At 48.7% G+C, this 16,770-nt stretch overlaps 2 protein-coding genes across 2 annotated transcripts in view; both read right to left on the bottom strand.

Annotated features, from left to right (window-relative positions):
- Positions 1–16,770, bottom strand: part of LOC141194468 (oocyte zinc finger protein XlCOF7.1-like) — a 215,776-nt gene that overhangs the window by 172,226 nt on the left and 26,780 nt on the right. The gene's annotated exons all lie outside the window — the stretch shown is intronic.
- LOC141194413 (uncharacterized) overlaps positions 1–16,770 on the bottom strand; it is a 36,595-nt gene that overhangs the window by 2,997 nt on the left and 16,828 nt on the right. The window contains exons 3-8 of the mRNA XM_073662327.1: positions 11,736–11,780; positions 2,789–2,929; positions 2,555–2,659; positions 2,342–2,465; positions 2,170–2,258; positions 1,886–1,973 (exon numbers count right to left, since the gene is read on the bottom strand). Coding sequence (XP_073518428.1) covers positions 1,886–1,973; positions 2,170–2,258; positions 2,342–2,465; positions 2,555–2,659; positions 2,789–2,929; positions 11,736–11,780 — 592 coding nt within the window. The remainder of the gene's footprint in view (positions 1–1,885; positions 1,974–2,169; positions 2,259–2,341; positions 2,466–2,554; positions 2,660–2,788; positions 2,930–11,735; positions 11,781–16,770) is intronic.

Genomic DNA, 16,770 nt, shown 5'->3' with positions numbered 1-16,770 from the left:
CAGTCCTCTGTGCTCATCTCCCGGCTTGTGTATTTGTTTCCAGCTGTGACCTCGGCCCGTTTACTGACTACTCTTGTGTCTTCTGATTTTGTATTTTCTCTATCCTCTTGGTTCTGACCCAGCTACCTGACTGTTCTTCTTCCCATCTCACTCCACCGAATAGCAGGTAACACCGTGGCCCAAGCCTAGGGGTCTCTGTGTAGGTTCAGATCCATGTAGAGGTGTTAAAGGGTGATGAGCAAAGTAATTTGTGAAATCTGTAAACAGGGTAGATAGTGACAAGCCTGTGCGTGGTGGCCATCTTTTGAGCATTCCTAATAGCTAAATGGCGCACCTTTCTTTCTTAACCTGCCATGTGCCCAAACAGTAGTGTACAACCGTATATAGGGGATTGTCAGATTCAAAAGAAGTTGGAAAATAATTTGTAAGGTCCATTTGTTTCCTATTATCCTTTGTGAAGAATTCCGAAGTTATCACCACATAAAGTGACACACATCAGATTTGAAAAATGGGGCCTGATTAGAAACATAAAACTGTGGGAAGTGGTTAAATCAGAGGATTACTGAAGTCAAAAACTGTGTCTACAGACAATAACACATCTACTGAAATGATCAAACTCAACAGTCTTCATCAGAGAAAAATGAGTAACTAGTGGTGAAACCTCTCTGGGGTAATTGGAGTATGGGGCTCGGTGGCTCTTGGCAATCTAAACTATCATAAGGGCCAATATTTTCTGGCAGATGAGTGTCAACAAGAAATATTAGACGTTAAAGTGAACTTTTTTATAATACTGCAGAGCTGAGGTGTCTTAAATTTAGATCTTGGGCATTTGGAAGAGGCAATGGAGACCTTTTTGAAAGACTACAAGGGAGTTACAGACTCACATAAGTGAGGCCGGCCGATCCCACCACAATCAAACTATCATAGAAAATGAACTTGTAAAAAAAAGAAAGAATATATAAACATGTAACATCCCCAACAACAACGTATGTATGAAGGGAGAAATCCAACACTAAACTGGAGTTGCACTCATTTATGGTTGACCATTTGGCGCGAACAAGCCGGAACCCCGAACACGAACCTGAATTTGAAATGACGAACAAATTCACTCAATACTATTTATGATGTGGAGTGAATCCATGAAACCAGGGCTGGAGCCAACACATCTCCTGCAGGCGTGAATAAATGTATATTACAGCCATCAGCCACGCACAGCTTAGAGATATATCATAGCACAGGTGGAATGTTTTTTATGTAGTTTATCACAATCCTGTTTGAAGTTAGTTGGTTTTAAAAGAAATTGAACAGTCAGGATAAAGGGAAACTCTGCTGTTATTGTACAGAAATTCACACGTGTCCCTCACTGGACATTTAATGTTATCAATCAAAAAAGTGAAGTTTGGCCAGAAAGACTGGACCTGGTCTTGTAGGAACCATATGAGAACATTCAGCAGCACAGAAGGGAGAGAAGGTAGATTCATCCAATAAGATATCAGGGTTCCAGGAAGCCAACAGCATCATTACCCTCCGCTTTCTCTTACAGGCCCATCATAATATTTTTCTTCAAGTGATTTTCTAATTTGTCAGCACATTCTACATACGCTGTCATTTGGCTTTATAGTTTACAGACCTGGGCAGGTAACGGTCAGCGTCTCCTAATCCCAGGGGTAGGTAGATCCTCCAGGTTGTAAGTTCTATAGAAAAGGGCTTTCACAATTACACAAAGTAATTTGAATATTTTCGGACGGAGGAGAATGTTGTGGTCAAGCGGCAAAATGGTGATCACACGATTGTGATACGGCCGGACTACACCACCGATAAAGTAGCCACAGACAGGGACTGAGAAGAATCTGTGACTTCTCTGTATTCAGTGGTTACTACTCACCTGTGTAGTCATATGTAGGAATCTCCTCTTTACACCGCTCATCACCCCTCACATATGTCTCTGTATTAATATGGGTCAGATCTTCACCCTGAAACAAATATGATAAAAGTCAAAGACAGATGGAGAAGTCACATCTATGATCAGCTCTAATCCTGCCATCTCCACCGTTCTCATTACACAAATATAAAACATAATAATGGTGGATAAAACAGAACTGAAGACAAGACCTTTACAGCTGTCTACACATCATAGGGGAAATCTCATGATATCTTCTCTGTATCTACCTGAGGAACATTGGGATCTTCTTGTTTACAGTCCTGTGGAAGAAGAGGACGGGGACATCTCTCTGGTGTTGTCCTCTTACTGGATAGATCTGGAGGAAAGACATACAGGGACTGAATTCATTCTTTACATACAGATAATTATAGGCCGTGTGTATTTAGTCCTGTCTATTACCTGGTGATGTGAGGGGCTGGGGAACCTCCATCACGATGTCCCTGTACAGATCTTTGTGTCCTTCTAAATACTCCCACTCCTCCATGGAGAAATAGACAGCGACATCCTGACACCTTATAGGAACCTGACACATACAATGATACCGTCATCCCCCAATCCCTTCATAGCTTTACTATGAAATGTCCCAGCATTCCTCATTCCTGGCAGTGTCACCTCTCCAGTCAGCAGCTCAATCATTTTGTAGGCGAGTTCTAGGATCTTCTGGTCACTGATGTCCTCATGTATCAGGGGGTGAGATGGAGGCCCCATGATTAATCTCTGGTTATGGAGAGAAACATTAATAAATCTCACTACAGACATTTCCAGAGTCCTCACCTCTCCAGTTCTGTCCATCTGTTATTCCCATAGATAAGAATGATGTAATGTGACTTCATCAGAATCTCTCACCTCTCCAGTAAGCCGGAAGAGGATCTCTAGGGTGAGGTGTAATATCCTCTCCACCATCTTGTCCATCATTTTCCTGGATAAATCAGCAAAAATGTTCTTATATAGACGATCTTCACTGAGAGGATCCAGTATTTTAGAGATCTGAATGAGGAAAAGATAAGCTGATTGACCATTTTTCTGCAAACGATGATGCGGAATCCAAAATGTACCACGAGTACCCTTTATCCCTTAATCTGGTGTTCAGGTCTATTGCCTGTATACTAAAATCTGTGACATTCGAGCAGTACCTTCTCAACCATAAAAATTGTCCCTTGGGTTTTCCTCTTTTTATGGGGATGGGGGTGGTGGTTATCCCTCTTCAATAGTTTATTAGTCATTGAAGGTTTATGGTAGATGAGTGGCCCATTACAATCCTTCTTGATCAGTACATGCAGGAAAGGCAACTGGTAATAATTGGTGTTGGTCGGCTCCTTTAAACAAAATGTACTTTTCAGGTTATATTCTCAGTACCCTCACTTTTCATCCCTTCTTTTGAGGTCCACACAGTCAGACTCTACTGGCCCTTCTCCCTGCGAGTGGCGGGTGTGTATCGCCCTGCGGGCCCCTCCCATCAGTTTGTGGATCACTTTGCCACTTGGCTTCCACACTTTCTATCCTATGACATCCCCACCCTCATAATGGGAGACTTTAACATCCCAATAGGCAATTCCCTCTCCCCATCTGCCGCTCATCTTTTATCGCTAACTTCCTCCTTCGGCCTTTCACAGCTTACTAATTCTCCTACACATGAAGATGGAAATACTCTTTGACCTGATCTTCGCCCGGCTCTGTTCAATACATGACTTTACTAACTCTCCTCTTCCGCTCTCTGATCACAACCTTCTTTCATTCTCTGTCAAGAACTGTCACCCTGCTCAAGACACCCCCACTTTCCACACTTATAGAAATATACATGCCATTAACACCAAGAAATTTATGAAAACGTTGCAATCATCATTGGCCCCAATCTCCTCCCTCTCATGCCCTGACTCTGCACTGAAGCATTATAACGAAACATTGCAATGCGCCCTGGATGAAGCTGCACCTCCTACACAGAGAACAACTCGGCACAGACGGCGACAACCCTGGAACACGCTGCAAACACGTTTTCTCCAGTGGGGCTCCAGGTGTGCCGAACGGCTGTGGACAAAATCTAATCTGGCTGAAGATTTCCTCCATTATAAATTTATGCTTAAAACCTATAACTCCGCCCTTCACCTCTCCAAACAAACCTACTTTAACAACCTCATCATCTCATGGCCCAATAATCCTTAACACCTGTTTGACACTTTTCACTCTCTCCTTAATCAAACAGCACAGGCCCCAACCACCAACCTCAGCACTGACGATCTGGCCAATTATTTCAAAGAAAAAATTGACCATATCCGACAGGAAATTTTCTCTCAATCCCCAAATGTTATGCATGCTCCTTCCTCCCACACTGTATCTTGCTCATTTTCTGACTTCGAACAAGTCACGGAAGACGTGACAAGGCTCCTTGCTTCCTCTCGCTCTACCACCTGCACCAGTGATCCTATTCCTTCACATCTCCTTCAGTCCCTTTCTCCAGCTGTCACCACTCACCTAACTAAAATATTCAACCTCTACCTCTCATTTTGTATTTTTCCCTCCTTTTTTAAACACTCCAGCATACATCCATTTCTTAAAAAAACACCCCTCGACCAGAACTGTGCTGTTAACTACAGACCTGTTTCCAATCTTCCCTTTATATCTAAACTCCTGGGACGACTGGTCCACTCCTGTCTAATACGCTATCTCTCAGATAACTCCCTTCTTGACTCTTTACAATCTGGTTTCCGCTCTTTACATTCTACTGAAACTGAACTCACTAAAGTTTCTAATGATCTACTAACAGCCAAATCTAATGGTCACTACTCCCTGCTGATTGTAATGCTGTAATGCACACGCCCGGGCTGAGCGGCGTGTGCGTGTGATTCCACTGGACCGTGCCGGAGAGTGAATGCCTGGAGGGGCGTAACTAGGTATTCACCCGATCCGACCAGGGTCGCACGACGGCATACGACGCCAGTGCACCAAGGAGGAACCGAGCAGAGGGACCAGGTGCTACTCCAGGACAGACCCCGGACACGGCTGTTGACCCACACAGGGGAATACAGGAACAGACTGGTAGGCTGGCACACAGACTGGCGGGAAAAGGCAGGCACGACTGGTATGCAGGCAGGCGGGTATGCAGGCAGGGGGGTACAGGCAAGCACGGCTAGAGTGCAGACAGGGAGGCACTAGCAGGTAGGAACACAGGCGGGATAGAACCCAGTACACATTGGGACTCAGGAACAGAACCACAGATGTGGCGGACAAACACAGCAGAGTGAGGCCGCCCAGAGAGGTGAGCAGGGCAGGACAAGACCGCCTGGAGCGGTGAGCAAGAGTAAAGCAGGACAAGGCCGCCTGGAGCGGTGAGCAAAGGGTCTGAGCTGAGCGAGACTGCCGGAGCAGTGAGCAAGGAGTCAGAGCAGGACGAGACCGGCGGGAGCAGTGAGCAAAGGAGTCAGAGCGGAGCGAGACTGCCGGAGCAGTGAGGTAAAGGAAGAGAGCAGAACGAGACTGCCGGAGCAGTGAGAAAGAGGGAGCTGAGCGAGACTGCCGGAGCAGTGAGGTAAAGGAAGAGAGCAGAACGAGACTGCCGGAGCAGTGAGAAAGAGGGAGCAGAGCGGGCTAGAACCGCCGGAGCGGTGAGCAAAGGAGTCAGAGCAGGCTAGAACCGCCAGATCGGTGAGCAAAGGAGTCAGAGCAGGCTAGGACAGGGCTCTGTTCACACGGAACAGACAGGAAGGGAAAGGCAGAGCCAGATACCCACAGGGTACTTGCACAGATACCCACAGGGTACTTGCAGTGAAGTAGCGAGTGGACCACAAACTCACAAACGGGAGTACAGAGACAACAAGCAGGAGCAAGGTACGAGTACAGACTCTGCAGAAAAAGGAAAGGAACGGACATAGAGGCAAAACAGGTAAAGGATAGGAGAGAGTTCAGACTGGAACTAAGTGTACGGAAGAGACCGACACTGCAGCGGGATACAGGAGCGGGTCTGGGAATACGGCCCCCAGAGAGGCGGGACGAACAGGCAAGGAGCGTGTTCAGACAGGACAGACAAGATACAGGAGCGGGTCTAGGTAATTGGCCCCTAGAAGGCGGGAGGAACAGGCTAGGAGCGTGTTCAGACAGGACAGACAAGATACAGGAGCGGGTCTAGGTAATCGGCCCCAAGAAGGCGGGAGGAACAGGCTAGGAGTGTGTTCAGACAGGACAGACAAGATACAGGAGCGGGTCTAGGTAATCGGCCCCTAGAAGGCGGGAGGAACAGGCTAGGAGCGTGTTCAGACAGGCCTGGAAATACAGCCTCCAGGAAAGGCAGACAAAAGAACACAGAACGGGACCTGGCACCTTCAGAGTGCAAGCACACACTGAATGAAACACAATGCTCAGGCAGGGATTGATTGGAGCAGCTGAGTTATATACCAGGTGACAGACAGCAATAGGCTGAGGACGCACAAGGGGTGTGACCCACAGCAGGTACAAAAAGCAGGAAGTGATCGGGCGCCGCCCTTAAGCAGCAGAAACAGACACAAACAGACAGCATGGAGGGAAGCCAGAGAGACATTCTGGACTGGAGACCAAGTGCGCGCTCTTGCACAGTGGGAGATGGACCACTATGCAAGGTCGCCACCAGGTATGTTACACTGATTCTCCTGGATCTCTCTGCAGCATTCGACACTGTGGATGGGGTTCCGGTTGTTTTCTACTGGTCATGAAGATCCACGTATACTCGGACCCGGTGTCCGGTATATGCTAATAATATGTCCGAGACGGTTGGACTAGGGGACGTCTCTCCTTCCCCTCCCCGCTCGCTAGCCCACCCTGAGAGTTGGGGTACTCGGAAGCCGGGCGACTGTGCAGGGTGGATGTAGTTGCGGCCTAGGCCCGGTCAGTGCCCAGGGTTGTCACATTAAAAAGTTAAGGGCTAGGAGGGACGGCGACAGTGATTCGAATGGTGTGAAAGACTACGCCACCTGTGGTTTCTGGTGATCCTCCACCAACGCTGCATTCAGTCCTCTGAGGCAGGATGTAGTGGCAGCAGCAGATGGTACTACTCCCCACAGGAGGAGCAGGGCCTCAGGGCAGAGGAAGCAGGAGGATGGGAATTGTAGTGGGAGATGTGGTGCGGTGTCGTGCAGTGCCGCGTTGCAATAAGAAACCGGAGGCCATAGGGGTAGTCTTCCAAGCTTTACTTACGGTAGAATGCACAGCCCCAAGGCTTCTCCCTGCTCCTCACGGCGCGCTGCAGCCACCAGGACCGGGGGTCGACAACCTCCGAGTAGTTCAGGTGCTTTGGTCAGGACCCCGCACCAGAGTGTTCCTAGACTTTTCCCACTAGGTCCTCTCCTGTCTGTGTGTGGTACGTGTACTAAGGCTCCCTCTGGACTATGCACAGAACAAGGGTACGGGTGGCAACTCCGCTCCGTCCGTTACCCGGTGGGATCCACTGAGCCTCCGGGCTTCTCCGACTAAGACTTAAAGTGACAGAGTCAATTATCGGGGGCCGGTACCCCTTTTGCAGCAGGAATCCCTCTGACTAGGCCAGAATAGTGAGGACAGGTGGCGTATACCGCTCCGTCTGCATCCCCCTGGGATACTTTTGCCTGCAGAGCTTGTCTCCTCTGCTCCACTCCAGGCATTCTTGGGTAGGGACCTTGACCGGGTAGAGACAGCCGTTAACTCTAACCCGCTCCTCGACTCAAGGCCAGAGTACGAGGACCGTGTCCCCATCAACTGCAGGTTCACACAGAAAGCCACGTTCAGTGATGAAGATCACAATCAAAAGACCATAAGCCAAAGATGGCTGTTTATTAAATATGAATTTTGTTGTGTAACCTAAATGTGCGTCCTCCACCCTCACCCACTACTAGGTTCCCCCTATCTTTTGTCCCCCCCCCCCCCATCTCCACTTATCCCGGGTGGGGCAGCACCCTGGTGCATATGAGCCCCCCCCTTAGGTGGGAGAGGTGTAGTGTTGGATGCAGAGGTGGGGTCCTGACAGTTACACCATCCTTACCTCGAAGGGGAGATACCACACCTCATTAAAGAGATGCAGTACCCCTGTGGCGACCGAACCCTCAGGGCGCCACAGATCTACCTCTCTGACTGCTCCTTCACTGTGTCTTTTGCTGGCTCCCCTTCTTCTCCCCTCCCCCTTATTGTCGGGGTTCCTCAAGGATCAGTCCTAGACGCCCTTCTTTTCTAATTATATACCACTCCTATTGGACAAACAATCAGCAGATTCGGTTTTCAGTACCATCTCTATGCTGATGACACCCAATTATACACCTCTTCTCCGGACATCACCCCTGCATTATTACAAAATACCAGTGATTGTCGTTCCGCTGTCTCTAACACTATGTCCTCCCTCTATCTAAAATTGAATCTGTCAAAAACTAAACTACTCCTATTTCCTCCCTCCACTAACCTATCTATGCCCGATATTGCCATTTAAGTTTGTGGCTCCATCATTACTCGCCAGCAACATGCCCGCTGTCTTGGGGTCATACTTGATTCAGATCTTTCCTTCACTCCTCACATCAAATCACTCGCTCGCTCGTGTCATCTACACCTTAAAAGCATCTCTAGAATTAGAAATTTTCTTACCTTTGACTCTGTAAAAACTCTTATGTAGCTCTTATTCATTCTCGTCTGGACTATTGCAACTCTTTACTTATCGGTCTCCCTCTTTCTAAACTTTCCCCTCTCCAATCCGTCGTGAACGCAGCAGTCAGGGTCATATTCCTTGCCAACCGACACAACGATGCCTCTTCCCTGTGCCAGTCATTGCACTGATTGCCCATCCAATACAGAGTTCAATATAAACTTATCACTCTTACCCACAAAGCTCTTGATGATTCAGCACCGCCCTACATCTCCTCCCTCGTCTCAGTCTACCACCCTACCCGTGCCCTCCGTTCTGCTAATGACTTAAAACTAAAATCCTCCGTAATCCGAACCTCCCACTCCCGTCTCCAAGATTTCTCGCATGCTGCACCAATTCTTTGGAATGCACTACCCAGGACAATTCGATTAATTCCCAATACTCACAGTTTTAAGCGTGCCCTAAAAACCCATTACTTTAGACTGGCCTATCACCTCAACATACTTATCTAACTGTCCCAGTTTGGCCCATATTAAAATTTTCTTCAAAATCATGTTCATACCATCCATGCACTGAATAGCCTCTGTCTGTACTGTACACATACTGGCTGGCTATCAGTTCATGTAGTGTTATGTACTTACCCTATTTAGTATATTAAGGCAGTATTATACAATGTATGTACATTTTACCTTTTGTGTCTCCCCTATTTCCTTATAGACTGTAAGCTTGTGAGCAGGGCCCTCACTCCTTTTAATATCTGAGTTATGCTTATTCTGGAAAGTCTGTATTGTCTGTATAAGTCCCCCCTAAAATTGTAAAGTGCTGTGGAATATGTTGTCGCTATAAAAATAAAAATTATTATAATAAATTCAGATGTAAATCTAAGGTCCACTCTATTGATGTTGAGTTCCCCGACAAATTAAAAAGATTGTTCACTCGTCCCTGACCAGATGATAAAAATGTAGTCAATATATTTGTACCATACCCCAATATATGTCTGCCACCACTTATAATCATGTCTGAATATTGTGGATTCCTCCCACCAGTCCAGGGATAAGTTAGCATATGAGGGAACACAGCGGCTCCCCATTGCAGTACCCCTGAGCTGGTGGAAGTACTTCATGTCAAAAAGAAAGAAGTTATGAGTAAGAGTGAATTTTAGAAGATCCTCCATGAAGTCATTAGGTCTGCTACACTCTATTGATCTCGATTTCAAGAAATGTCTTACTCCTCTGATACCATCCTCATGCAGTATATTACTGTACAAAGCCTCGATATCTAGTAAGGCCTGCTCCCCTACATGCATGTATACATGCTCGAGGGTCTACAGGGGAGCAGGCAAAGGGAAAACCATTTTCCAGACGGATTATTTCAACTGTAAAATCTCAGGTGGTACTGGGGGAACATTATACTGTGGGGGGCATCATACATACTGCATAAGGGGGACATTACATTGTGTGGGGGCATCATACATACTGCATAAGGGGGTATAATGGGGGCATCATACATCCTGCATAAGGAGTACAATGGGGGCATTACACTGTGTAGGGGCATCATACATCCTGCATAAGGGGCATAATGGGGGCATTACACATCCTGCATAAGGGGCACAATGGGGGCATTACACTGTATGGGGGCATCATACATACTTCATAAGGGGCATAATGGGGACATTACAGTGTGTGGGGGCATCACACATACTGCATAAGGGGCATAATGGGGGCATCATACATCCTGCATAAGGGGCACAATGGGGGCATTACACTGTGTGGGGGCATCATACATCCTGCATAAGGGGCATAATGGGGACATTACACTGTGTGGGGGCATCATACATACTGCATAAGGGGCATAATGGGGACATTACATTATGTGGGGGCATCATACATACTGCATAAGGGGGTATAATGGGGGCATCATACATCCTGCATAAGGAGTACAATGGGGGCATTACACTGTGTGGGGGCATCATACATCCTCCATAAGAGGTATAATGGGGGCATTGCACTGTGTGGGGGCATCATACATCCTGCATAAGGGGTATAATGGGGGCATTACACTGTGGGGGGCATCATACATACAGCATAAGGGGCATAATGGGGGCATTACACTGTGTGGGGGCATCATGCATCCAGCATAAGGGGCATAATGGGGGCATTACACTGTGTGGGGGCATCACACATCCTCCATAAGGGGTATAATGGGGGCATTACACTGTGTGGGGGCATCATACATCCTGCATAAGGGGCATAATGGGGCATTACACTGTGTGGGGGCATCATACATACTGCATAAGGGGCATAATGGGGGCATTACACTGTGTGGGGGCATCATACAATCTGCATAAGGGGCATTACACTGTGTGGGGGCATCATACATCCTGTATAAGGGGTATAATGGGGGCATTACACTGTGGGGGGCATCATACATACTGCATAAGGGGCATAATGGAGGCATTACACTGTTTGGGGCATCATACATCCTGCATAAGGGGCATAATGGGGGCATTACACTGTGTGGGGGCATCATACATCCTGCATAAGGGGTATAATGGGGGCATTACACTGTGGGGGGCATCATACATACTGTATAAGGGGCATTACACTGTGGGGGGCATCATACATCCTGCATAAGGGGCATAATGGGGGCATTACACTGGGGCATCATACATCCTGCATAAGGGGCATAATGGGGGCATTACACTGTGTGGGGGGCATCATACATCCTGCATAAGGGGCATAATGGGGGCATTACACTGTGTGGGGGCATCATACATCCTGCATAAGGGGTATAATGGGGGCATTACACTGTGGGGGGCATCATACATACTGTATAAGGGGCATTACACTGTGGGGGGCATCATACATCCTGCATAAGGGGCATAATGGGGGCATTACACTGTTTGGGGCATCATACATCCTGCATAAGGGGCATAATGGGGGCATTACACTGTGTGGGGGCATCATACATCCTGCATAAGGGGCATAATGGGGGCATTACACTGTGTGGAGGGCATCATACATCCAGCATAAGGGGCATAATGGGGGCATTACACTGTGTGGGGGCATCATACATACTGTATAAGGGGCATTACACTGTGGGGGGCAGTAAAGTGGCCCTGTACTATGAGAACAATACGTTTCCTCCCTTCCTGTCTCCATAGTTGGGTCGTATGTATCTATTACAGGAAACAGAACAAAAACCAGTAATGGGGACTCCACATACCTCCACCTGCAGAGCCGCCACCACATATATGGCTGCTCTGTGCGCACAGGACCTGTGATGAGGTCACAGAAGGGGAGGAGTCAGGGGTCACATGATCAGGGGCCTCAGTGGATGCAGGACTCTGCTGTGCTGGTTGTCATGGTGCTGGATGAGCTGAAGTTTATGTGTGGGGTCAGGAGGGGTTTACAGTGTGGATGTAGCAGAGCCGCGTGTGTACGAGGTGTACGGAGCAGAGCCGCGTGTGTACGAAGTGTACGGAGCAGAGCCGTGTGTGTGCGAGGTGTACGGAGCGGAGCCGCGTGTGTACGAGGTGTACGGAGCGGAGCCGCGTGTGTACGAGGCGTACGGAGCGGAGCCGCGTATGTACGAGGCGTACGGAGCGGAGCCGCGTGTGTGCGAGGCGTACGGAGCGGAGCCGCGCGTGCGCGAGGCGTACGGAGCCGAGCCGCGCGCGTACGAGGTGTACGGAGCAGAGGGTGTGTATACAATGTGTATGTAGTGGAGCCGCGTGTGTACGAGGCTTACGGAGCGGAGCCGCGCGTGTGCGAGGCGTATGGAGCGGAGCCGCGCGTGTGCGAGGCGTATGGAGCGGAGCCGCGCGTGTGCGAGGCGTACGGAGCGGAGCCGCGCGTGTGCGAGGCGTACGGAGTGGAGCCGCGCGTGTGCGAGGCGTACGGAGCGGAGCCGCGCGTGTGCAAGGCGTGCGGAGCCGCGTGTGTGAGGCGTACGGAGCGGAGCCGCGTGTGTGAGGCGTACGGAGCGGAGCCGCGCGTGTGCGAGGCGTGCGGAGCCGCGTGTGTGAGGCGTACGGAGCGGAGCCGCGCGTGTGCGAGGCGTACGGAGCGGAGCCGCGCGTGTGCGAGGCGTATGGAGCGGAGCCGCGCGTGTACGAGGCGTACGGAGCGGAGCCGCGCGTGTACTAGGCGTACGGAGCGGAGCCGCGCGTGTACGAGGCGTACGGAGCGGAGCCGCGCGTGTGCGAGGCGTACGGAGTGGAGCCGCGTGTGTACGAGGTGTGCGGAGCGGAGCCGCGCGTGTGCGAGGTGTACGGAGCGGAGCGGCGTGGCGTGTGTACGATTTGTACGGAGCGGCGCGTGTACGGGGCAGAGCGGCGCGTGTACGAGGCGTACGGAGCGGAGCCGCGCGTGAACGAGGCGTACGGAGCGGAGCCGCGCGTGTACGAGGCGTACGGAGCGGAGCCGCGCGTGTACGAGGCGTACGGGGCGGAGCGGCGCGTGTACGAGGCGTACGGAGCGGAGCCGCGCGTGTACAAGGCGTACGGAGTGGAGCCGCGTGTGTACGAGGTGTGCGGAGCCGCGCGTGTACGAGGCGTAGGGAGCGGAGCCGTGCGTATACGAGGCGTAGGGAGCGGAGCCGCACGTGTACGAGGCGTAGGGAGCGGAGCCGCACGTGTACAAGGCGTAGGGAGCGGAGCCGCACGTGTACCAGGTGTACGGAGTGGAGCTGTGTGTACGAGGTGTACGGAGCGGAGCCGTGTGTACGAGGTGTACGGAGCGGAGACGTGCTGAGCAGAGACGCACGTGTACAAGTTGTAGGGAGCAGAACCGCGTGTTTACGAGGTGTACAGAGCGGAGCTTTGTGTACAGAGCGGAGCCATGTGTATACGAGGTGTACGGAGCAGCCAAAAGCAAAGCCCTCGAGGTGTGAAGAACATACGACCCCCTAAAGTGACCCCATTTCGGACACTGTACCCACAAGGGAAGTCATCTGAGGGTGTAATGGTTCTTACGTTCTTATGCCACAGGTGTCTCACTGATTTCTTTACCACTCGGTTGTGTGTAAATAATATTACATTTGCTCAGAGCCACAGCGAGGGGTTCAGCCAGGGGCGGACACACCGCCGATGCAGCCGCACCCAGGCAGTAGACCACGCAGCTGCTATAGTGCCCTTGACTGAGGGCTGATGCTGCTTAATCCCGTCCACTCCCACCCGTAATGATTTTTGATACCCTGGGCAGAGTGCGGGCATTGAAAAATGGGGCATGTCATGCAGGAGAGAGGCTGCTGGCCAATGAATGCTTTCCCATCAGACTATTGAGAGCGCTCATTGACTGCTGTGTCTGTCCTCCTGCAGGGACTTAGGCTAAGTGCCCACGTAGCGTTTTTCAAGCGTAAATGCTGCGGAATTTCCGCAGCATAAACGCTTGTTAAACGCTAGGTAATCCGCCCCCCATGGTCCCCAAGGGGATTCCGCACTGTCAATGCCCATGCTGCTGATTTTTCCGCAGCTTTTATGCTGCGCTCAAAAATCCGCAGCATGTCCATTAATTTTGCGGAAGCGCGGCGTAATCGCCGCCATTGACTTGCATTGAGACGCATATAATCGGTGTCAGTACATTTGTACTCACAGATTATATGCGTTTCAATGTGCGGATGGTACCCAGTTCTGGAGGAGAGGAGACTCTCATCCAGACCTGGGTACCATTGTACCTGTAAAAAAAGAATAAAATAAAGTTTATATTCACCTTCTGACAGCCCCTGGTCTCCTCCTCTGTGTTTGCGGGCAGGACTGAAGGACCTGCGGTGACGTCACAGTCATGTGACCGCAGGCCTTTCAGTGCAGTGTCCCGCGAACAGCTGGCAGCCAGGAACCAGCGCTGCAACACACGCCGGGCCATCGGAGGGTAAGTATAGGTTTATTTTTTTATTTTTAAACATTCTTACGGTCACACTGTATAAATCCATGCTGTTTGCATGGATTTATATACTGTGACCTAGTTGTCAAGCACTTTCCAAGTGATGCTAAAATCGCCTGGAAAGTGCTTGTCAGAAACGCATGTGAAACGCATGCATGCTGTAACACCAGACTGCTGCAGGTTTGAAGCTGCATAAGCACGCAGTGTCAAACCCACAGCTGCTCCTGACCATGTGCACATACCCTAACAGTTCCCATAGAACACCATATCACATACATAGCAGCAGCTTTTGTTTTGGCCAAAAGATTTTGTAAGCCGCCACCACGACAAGGTAGACTCTTCTGGCAGGGCCCTACTCTACTCTAACCTATTAAACATTTCTTAAAATATCCAGTACTCTATTTAGGTATATTTTTCTTTAAGGGAATGTGTCACATACATTTTTTCATATAATATCACATACAAAGGGACAAAAACCGTCACACCATGGCCGGACTGCATATTACCACCACATAGTGACCAAATAATACCACATACAAAGAATACTGACACACGATGACTAGACCACATATCACCACATAGTGACCAAATAATACTACATACAAGGAGCAAATACCACCACACCATGGCCGGACCACATTTTACCACCACATAGTGACCGAACAACACCACATACAAGGAACAAGTACCACCACACCATGACCAGACCACATATTACCACCAGATAATGACCAAATAATACTACATACAAGGAACATAGAATTAAACCTCATACTCTTGTTCATGCATATTTGTATCCCACCCTGTATATAAACTGTTTATTGCAGGAAATTTGTGTGAAAACCACCGATGTTACTAAATACACCAGCATCTGATCTGGTGCAAAGCATAATATTCTGGCAAAGGATCATAGAGCCGCAGATATTCCAAGCATTATCAATCATATCAACGGGAGGCAAATAGATGCATCATTGTAAAACAGACAAAAACAAGTATGTACAAAACACTGGTGAGATTACTGTAGAACATTGCAATGGTGAATCAGATTAGATGGAATGTACAAATCCATGCTATCCAGGAGTTGGATGTATAACAGATCAATTGCAATGGGATACGTCTGCATAGAGTCTGATGCAAAACCTGATCGTGAGGCTATAGGTATAGCAAGCATTTCTATCTGTATCAATGAAAAACAGATTGTAATGGAAATATTGAAAATCTTTTCTTCTCCCCTGTCATAGATATTAAGAAGTCTCTCTCAGACTCCTCTTCCCTCCTCCCCTATAGTAATTGTCCACGGGAGAAGAGCTGACACTTTGGCCAGTGGCCTCTATGCAAATCAACACACATATGAGAAGGGCCTTGTAAGCAAATGCTGGCCAAAAAGCTGCTACCAAACTCAATTAACACAGGCTTGTGATAGATTTACAGCTAACTGGCTAACTGAGAAGGTTGCAATCCCAGTGCTTCAAAGGGAATGTAACAAAGGCCTGCAGACGGCCCGAAGCCAATATGGAATAACTAAAGTTCCATATGTCCGATAATAATGGGGCCTATATTTTGGGTGGCAGGGTCAGCTAAGGAACAATATGGATATTTAACAGTCACTGTAAGCCCCTCTGGGGAGTTGTGGCGCAAAAGTAACAAAATAGCAGACGGCAGCTATACCGTGTGTGGTCTCTGGAGAAAGGTAAAATCATAACGGAAAATATGGTATCACTTTTGGGCCTCTACGATCAACCCATGATAAGTTATTGCAAAAAACATATCTAATAAAAATATGAAGGCTGGAGACTAGCCCCCGTGATGTCATCACAGGGGGTATGTGGGCAGGTCTCCCTTTAGGCATAAAAGAATCCACGGAGGATGAATCAGCACTTATGTTGGAAGTTACATATTTTGTGTAGCACGGGTCACATTCGCTGAACGGCATCGGAGTGCTTCCCTCCACCTATACTGAGTCGTCCCTGCGAACAGTATAGAGTAAGTTGAGAATTGGAAGACAACAGTAATGTGTTGCCTGACAAAGGTTTTCTATAGCGTGTGGTGTCCACTTTATGAGATGTTACTATCCCTGTCAGGAAAATATCCAGAAATGGAGTGGAAATCAAAGGTTCACTGACATTGAATTTTAAATTTAAGGAATAGGAATTCAAATACAAAACAAATTGTGACACTAACTGGGGGTCACCTCTCCATACCAAAAGTACATCATCAACATATCTACCAAACCAAAAAATGTGCTAAAAAAATGGATTATCATCAGAAAAAATGTAAATTTCTTCCCACCACGACATGTACAGCATAGCCAAAGATGGTGAGAATTTGGAGTCCATGAGGGCTCCAAGTACTTGTAAATAATATTTAGAATCAAACAT

The sequence above is a fragment of the Phyllobates terribilis genome, unplaced genomic scaffold (assembly GCF_046119375.1).
Source record: "Phyllobates terribilis strain yellow unplaced genomic scaffold, ASM4611937v1 Scaffold_71__1_contigs__length_7168151, whole genome shotgun sequence".
In the NCBI taxonomy this organism is placed as follows: Eukaryota; Metazoa; Chordata; class Amphibia; order Anura; family Dendrobatidae; genus Phyllobates; species Phyllobates terribilis.
The sequence above is the reverse complement of the archived record's forward strand: the minus strand, read 5'-3'. Positions and strand labels throughout refer to the sequence as shown.